The sequence below is a fragment of the Trachurus trachurus genome (genome assembly GCF_905171665.1).
Source record: "Trachurus trachurus genome assembly, chromosome: 10".
In the NCBI taxonomy this organism is placed as follows: domain Eukaryota; kingdom Metazoa; phylum Chordata; class Actinopteri; order Carangiformes; family Carangidae; genus Trachurus; species Trachurus trachurus.
In genome coordinates, this window is record NC_139894.1 from 16,326,760 (window position 1) to 16,335,024 (window position 8,265).

The following is an 8,265-nucleotide window of genomic DNA, read 5'->3' on the forward strand; positions in this document are numbered from 1 at the left end:
CTCCGCCTCTTCTTCTTCAGTCCCGCTCCGGTTCCGTGCCGGTGCGTCTTAGCAATATTAAAACTACAGTATATGTCTGCTGAAGTGTGGGGTTTCTTCTTATCCGTCTCCGTCGTCCATCCTCTGGTGATTCAAAAGCTTTCAGGAGAAAAGAGTCATGGCAGGAGCTCAGCCCATGTCGCAAACCCTCCAGAGAAAAACCAAGAGCCTCTCACTTCATCTGAAGCAGCAGGGTTCCTGTGCGCTCACCTCCGAAAGACCCATCTGTGCAGCAAAAAATGGCACATACCCGCTTCCAAAAAATCTACTTACAGCCCTTTAAAAAAACTAAAAAACTAATGAGATCCTCCCATTCCCTGTAATAGGTAAACAGAAAGCAGCCTGCACCAAAACGTAGGAAAGCAACTGTTGATTTATGTTGGAAAAACCATGGTGGGCCTGTTAATCCCCCTCACATAAACATCAAAACACGGAAAAAGTCAGACGACGTAAAAAGACATGACGCAGAAAAATATATGAAAGAAGTCCTTGTGCTGGGAATTAAAAAAAAAAAAGAAAAAAGAAAAGAAAAGAAAAAAAACTTTAGAGTAAATTACAGATCCTGGGTTTAAACGAGCTGCAGGCTGATGTCTGCTGAGCTGGAGGAGCTGCTGAAAACACTGAGACCTGCTGCTGCATGATGCGACTCCATTATTCTGCAGCTCCTCTGTGGGAGAAATGCTCCAGACAGAAGGAGTCTGAGAGGGAGGGACTGGATGTGGAGGAGGAGGAGGTGGAGGAGGAGGAGGTGGGGCGGGTGGCCACCAAAGCGAAGGGAGTGTGTGATTATGTAGGAAAGAGCCATCTTCCTCTCTCTCTCTCTCTCTCACACACACACACACACACACACACACACACACACACACACACACACACACACACACACACACACACACACACACACACACACACACACACACACACACACACACTTGGCAGTTTCTTTTCCTCACAGAAACGCCTGCACCGCCCTCTGTCTGCAGGTAAACATCTCCTGGGGGCAAACCAGGCCTAAAGCACCAAATCTGCATCTTTGCAGGACAGTTAATGAATTTATTACGGACAATGACAACAAGATCGTTAACTTCCCCACTCTGATGTCTGTGCAACGAGTCGGCAGCTCGTGGTTGTTCCTGTTAAAGCTCTTCAAATTAATGTAAAACCAGTGATACAAAGAACAAATGTGCAATGTTACTTGCCTTGCCTTGTTACAGTTATCAGTTTGGCTTTAAAAGGGTTCAAGGTCAAGTATGTTGTTGTGTCTATGTGTTGCACATCTAGGTACAGAACAGCTTCACTGTGGCTGGATGACCACTTCACTGCAGAGTTTCCTTCTCTTATTAAATGTCCAGGGAGAAAGAAGAACGGCAATTGTAATTTTCAGCAAACACATCAACTTTAAAGTTGTAGCGGACACTGGAAAACGGAAAAGCTCAAATATGTTGACCTGATGAATGAACAAAACTATTGAAGTTTCATCCCAGAAGTGTAAAAGTTAACACCAATACAGTGAATTCAGCTGATTGTCAAAGAGCCAGAGCTTTGTATTTGGTCTGAAACTGCTCGGTGAACACTGTGCAACTGCTGCTGCATCATATTTTTAACCCTCCTCACCCTCCTCCGTGATCACAGCGAACGGTCTCGAGTTGTTGGTGGCGCTCGCATGTCATTAACACGAGAATCTTTCCCATCTCCACCGACCACAACACGAGCGCCACTTATAGCTTCATATTCAAGTGCAGACGAGTGCGGTTTAGATCTGGGCCAGAAGTTTCCCCCACATGTCAAACTAAATCTTTGAGCATCAAAATGTTAAACATGAAGATGAATTAGTCCAACCCGGTGATTTCAAGATGCAGCTTCAGGCAGAATCTCAGTGAGACGGTTAAAGGATCATCCTGATTTTATTAAATCGACCATCCCCCTTTTTATCTTTATCTCTTCAAGCTTTCAATCCAGCTCCTTTCTTTCCTCTCTGTTCCTCTTCGGTCTCATTGTTAATTACAGTTCAGAACTTGGAGAGGACTGTTAATCTGTCAGGGGCGGCTTTTATTGCTGCTCTGCTGCCATCCCATTATACCGTTATTATAGTTGCGGGCACAGGCCTGTAATTGCTGTAAGTAGAAGGGAAAGGTAGGAGAGACTCGGGCTGCCTCGAGGAGCAAACACCCTCCGCCTTCAGCGTCGGTCCTGGCAGCGTTTCTAAAAATGATAACGCAGCCTGCAAACAAACGACACGGCTGGAAAGACACTTAGTTTGTCTCTGTGGACTAAACTCCGTCTCTCAACAGCGATTTTTTTAAAAAAAAGAGCTGGCACAACGTGGGGCTTCTCGGATCAGAGGAGCCCGCCCAGGTGGAGCGGTGTGTGTGCGAGTGTGTGTGTGTGTGTCTGCTGTAAAGACGAAAAAAAAAAGACTTCCTCAAAAACAACTTCTAGCCTGTCTGCTTTTTATTCCTCCTTTCCTCAAGGCCAAATATAGACAAGCCACTGCCACGTCATCTGGCCCTCAGCACTTTCTTCAACCCTGACAGAGGGCGAGCTGGGGTTCAGAGCCTCAGCACACACACACACACACACACACACACACACACACACACACACACACACACACACACACACACACACACACACACACACACACACACACACACACACACACACACACACACACACACACACACACACACACACACGAGTGGGGTTATATTTGAGCACGTCTGTAATATAACTGGATCCATATTTTCCACAAAAACCTGAGACAGATTTGGCCGTCATGGAAATCAGGACAGTTTTATTGAAAAAAAAAAAAAGAGCCTGAACTGTTACAAAAATAAATACAGATAAAACGACGGGGGGTTGGTCACAGGGAAACGTTTCCATCCTAACTCTTCACATCTTTTCTCTCCATTGGCAGAATCAGCCACTTAAAATGTCATAACTACAATCAACCAAACAGTGTGGCCTATTTTCTCATGGCACCGACTCAAACCAGAGTCCTGCCTCCCTCTCTCTCTCTCTCTCTCTGAATACCCACAGTCCCATCTGAGTGACAGTTTGGGGAGAGGCCGTGTAGCGGGAAGCGTTGAGCTGGTGTTTACACCTCGTCTTCGTTCAGTAGCATGTTGGGGATTCCTCTGGAGATGGGGAACTCTCGTCCCGACTCGGGACACTTCAGACATCCCTCCACCACCTCCACCTGAAACACAGAGAGAGACGTCACTAGATCCTATCAGACTAAAACACATAGACACGACACTACATAGATCCAAGCTTTCTTTTCACCTGGGTTGGTTCCTGGTGAAATTGAAAAGTGATGTTTCAGACTACGGCTCTCGAACCCCGGGGTCGTGGTTTAATAATAATAATTAACATACTTAATCAAAAGGGCTTTTAAACCAGTAATTATCTTAAGTTTCCACTTCATTTTTCCTCATTTATCTCCATATCCCAAACAATAATAGAAGGATTTTAAAAAATATGCATAGACAACCAAATAGGTAATCAGGTATTCATTTACTTCCTTTATGCTGTTTTGTTTTTGTCTTCCTATCTCCAGCCAAAACGGATCAACATCATATATCCAAATCTACAGCAACAACAAAAAGCTTGCAGTCGTCCTGTGTTGAACTGTACACCAACAACACGTTAAGTTATCTTTATTATCAATCAATATCCTTTGTTTAACCAGGTGAAAAACTCATTGAGATTTAAAACCTCTTTTCCAAGAGTGACCTGGCCAAGACGGCAGCACACAAGCACAAGTTACACAACACACAATGCAATCACACGATCCGAATGAGCTCAATTCTCTGTCTTTTATAATTGACTTGAATTCCCCCAGAAATGTGTCAGTTTCAAGTCCTGCTGCACATCGTTCCAGGTCGACGGGGCTGAACATTTAAAAGCCTTTTTGCCCAGTTCCGTTCTCACTCTCGGGACCTGCATCTGTATAATGTCCAGAGAACGCAGGCCATATCGGCTGTGGTTTCTACACATGTGTAAACACAGATATGTAGGCATATGTATTATGTTATATTTTGTTATGCTATAACCTTCTCAGTCACCAAATTAAATGATTTTAAAGTATTTAAATAATTCATCGTCATTATCCAATGTCACTGTGAACTGGCAACATTTCATTATTAACCGTTTGTTATGAAATTGATGGAAAATCTAAAGTAAAAGTTTCCCTGTAAAGTTACTGGGCACTGGACAGTTAAGGAGATGTTTTTCTTTAACCCTTTAAAGCCCACGGTGTATGTAAATATGTTAGTGTATGCGCTCTTGAACATCCAGTTGCCTTTAGTGTCATTACTTGACATGGCGATTGATAACACTTTAGCTACCAAATGACAACAGCAAAACACAAAGCTGTGCAAAAACAGAAAAGTCTAATTAGGAGTGGGCTCCTTGTTTGCAATCACTTTACACCTGTCCAATGATCCACAGGTGCCAGTGACGTGCACACAAACGCAACACTGTGCTAAATAAGTAGTATAGAGCATATAAACGCTGATGTGAACAACACAGGACTGAGGAAGAAAATATATCCAATGTGTTTTAGTGACCAACACTGAATGTTTGTTTAGAAGAAAAAACTCCACACTTCACCTTTAAATTTAGTTTCCATCTACTTTCATTTATACGCGCCCTGATTTATATCCTTTTTCTCACTTCTTTCTCTCCCTCTGTCATTTTCCAACTTGGTATCAAAGCCAGTCGGCAATGTCTGTCAATATAAAAACTGTCCACGGTGCAGAAAAAGGATGGGAACCGCTGCTTCAGACAGTGTGTGTGTACAAGTTTGTGGCAGCAACAGTCTGGACAAACTTCTTCTCCCGTTTCAACATGACGATGCCCCTCTGCATAAAGCCAGCTCTGTTAAAACACGCTTCTCCTCAACTGAGAACATGACTGAGCCCCGATCCAAACCTCATCCGACACCTTCAGATCGGATCGGAGTTGGACCTCTCCGACGCTCTTGTGGCTGAACTGGACCAAATCTCTGTAGCCAGGCGACAAAACATTGTGTGGAGGAGCCGAGGCCGTTATAGCAACAGATGAACGCCAGTGGGTTTGGACTGATGTGTTCGATAATCACATGTGTAATGTTTGGCAGTCGACGTTGGCCACACATTGGCAGTTTTTTGGCCAAACAAGCCAACACACTATTCCTGCGCCCGATCGCTACAAACACGTCACTTTCCTCCCCCCGACGTCGATGTAATGAAAACAAGACAGTGAGAAGGAGATGACCACATGAAAGCCTTGGTGCCAGTAATAGAAACAGGATGTCGGGCACACACTGTGACTTTGTGCACTGCCACGTGAGACTGAATATTATAAGCTTTTCTACACAAAGACATCCCATAATTATCGTGATCATTCACTGTGCACGGCAAAACAAGAGGAAGAAATACAGCCGGGATCCAGATGTTGAGTAATATCAAGAATGGAAACACAATCCCTGTTTGATGAAAATTATAAAGGAGCTGAAACAACAAAGATCTTTGTGAAACAGAGCTGCAAATTAAAAACCTGTGTCTGTTTGGACCGTGTTGACAAGACAAAGCGAATGAGAAAATGTGCTCGGGCGGGTTCTACTATTTTGTGAATTTGTGAGATAAAAAGATTAACCAACCCATTAAGAAAATAATAAAACCCTTGATAGTAGAAACAGTTGTCACCCACGAAGAGAAAACATTTAAAAGCCAGAAATATAGATATAAATACAAAGTACAACCAGCGGCGGCTGAGCTCTCACCTCTAACAGCACTCTGTGAACTTTCTTCAAGAAGTCCTCGTCCTTCTTGTAGTTTGGCACCAGCTCACCTGGCAGGTCTTCCCGTTGACCAAGCTGGAGAGAGAAAATGAACAAACTGCACCACTGGACCTTCAGAGATAATGTGTAATGTTAAAGGAGACATATTATGTCCCCTTTCCACAAATGAAAATAGTTCCCAGGTATCTTAAAGACATGTCTTTGACATGCTTTGGTCAAAATACCCCAAGAATCAAACATCACAGCTCTTTTCATCCTCTCAAAACAGCCCTGATCAGAACGGCTGGTTTCAGTGCCTGTCCCTTTAAATGCAAATGAACCACTGCTCCCAGGTAGGGGTGGGGTTATGCAAATTCGAAACCTAGTTACATCACTGGAAGACAACTGAGGGGACAGCTCGTAAAACCACTTGGATTTCAACCGAGGGAGTCTGCACATTACATATTTTTTTGTCAATTCTTACATTTTGGCAGGCGGAAGGCAAGACAAACACCCAAGAGAGCCTTCAAAAAGTGATACTTCCATAATATGTCCGCTTTAAAATCTTTAAACTGAATTGTAAAAATGGGAGCAAAGGTCTATATCGAGAAAGAGAAACGATCTCAGCAATGAGTGGTGATTGGTTGTTTTAACAAACACTGAAAAGGTTGAGCTTTGCTTTTTTGTACAATACCTGTAAAGATATTCATGTTCAAATACTCCCACAGATGAGTGCTGTTGATACGAACTGAAGTCTGCTACTACTAAGGTTTATATCATCATAATAATAATGTTTCATCACACCACACAGCTGTGGAGTTGGTGCTGCCTGTCGGACCCACCTCCTCTGCAGCCTGGACCAGAGCCGCCCACTCCAGCTTGGGAATCATCCGACTCACAAATTCAGGGTTGAACTCCACCTCGTTCACCTTCACCTCAGTGGCCTGTGCAAAAAACAAAAAGCTTGGAAAACAAACTTACGAAAATGTAACATAATAATGGAGCCTGGAAGTAACAGAGAGTGAGTCAGAGTCTGATATTTTGCAACTTTGAGTCAAAAACGTGTAACAGATAATTACAGATATTTGGAGAAAAGGTTGCTCACTTCTCTGTCACAGTAATATCAGGACAAACTTTAAAGCAGAAGTAAGCGATCCGGTCGTTTTGGCTAACTTTCTGTCAGCCCCTTTATGCCGTTCTCTCTCCTCATTGGATAAAGGTTGTAGGATACAAGGAAAGTTTTCTCCTCGGCTTACAGCAGAGCAGAGTGACTCACAGACCCATGTTTCAGACCAAACACTCTATATAAGTGATTGCTGTCGGAAGATACAACTATTTAAGACTTACATTAACACAAATATTCCGCTTACTTCTGCTTTAAGGCACTGGGTGATAAATACTTTGTTACACTTTACCTGCTGGTCAAAGAAACAGCTAAAAACAACCTGAACAGAATCGACTGGTTTACAACAGTCACTGAAAGCACTTGTATGATCTTTGCTCTGAGATTTTAACAGGACTTCAACTAATCAATCACAAATAACACTGATGTCAACCAATACAGTTCGTCTGGTTTAAGATCTACTTTAATATTGCTAATAAGATTCAGTGTTTGTTGCTGTCTCTGCTCTGCATCCATAATGTTTATCAAAGAAGACGAAGAAAGTGTAAAGCAGGCGAGAGCACATTAAATTATGATCATAGTATAGTCTATGGTGTCTACAATAGTTCATATTGCTTATAAGATTCAGTGTTTGTTGACACTGTCCTATAAGTCTTCAATTAGCATTAAAATCCTATATAGTGACAGTGATATAGGCCTAATGCATTATATTCTTCGGTGTTTCTACTACTCTGCTCCCATAATGTTTATAAAAGAAAAACAACAAGTGCAATGCAGGCGAGAGCAGCAACACAGTAAACTATAATCACTGTAATTAACTCTGATTGAATTAACACATGTCAACAAAAACCGACCATTTAAAACTTCACCGAGGTAAATTATAATTAAAGTCAGAGCTGACTGGGTCTCAGTTTACGTCACATTGAGCCTGAACATGTGACTGTCAAACAAAACAAAACAAAACAAATATCTATTAAAACCGTGTCCTTCTCTCTTCTGTACCTGAACGACAGTAGATATTAATGTGAAACTGAGCAGCGTTAGCATCGGTGTTGCTAACCCAGGTGAGTTTTACCTTGATGAGCAGCGGGAAGCCTTTAGCGACGCCCTTCACGTGCGACGTCAACATGTTGTGTGTCAACAGCTTCATGTTTACAACCAGATGTTCACGGCTGAGTGATAAGAAATACAGTCAAAATCCCAGTTTATCTGTATCTTTACCAACATGTAAGTCACGCTACTGCAGCGTTTACATGTGGACCGGAAGTGCCGCTGTTGTTGCGTCGCTAAAAAAGTTCCCCCGACTCTTCGGCCTCATCACCGATGGTTCCTACTTTAC

The 8,265-nt window shown here is 42.8% G+C and overlaps 1 protein-coding gene across 1 annotated transcript; it reads right to left on the reverse strand.

The window, feature by feature from the left end:
- Positions 1-2,812: 2,812 nt before the first annotated feature.
- On the reverse strand, positions 2,813-8,195 carry trmt112 (tRNA methyltransferase activator subunit 11-2). The gene is made up of 4 exons (XM_083980524.1): positions 8,002-8,195; positions 6,646-6,747; positions 5,807-5,899; positions 2,813-3,238 (listed from the first exon to the last, which is right to left on the reverse strand). Exons 1-4 carry the CDS (start codon positions 8,074-8,076, stop codon positions 3,137-3,139), a joined length of 372 nt encoding a protein of 123 aa, XP_083836650.1. The 5' UTR covers positions 8,077-8,195; the 3' UTR covers positions 2,813-3,136.
- Positions 8,196-8,265: the final 70 nt, after the last annotated feature.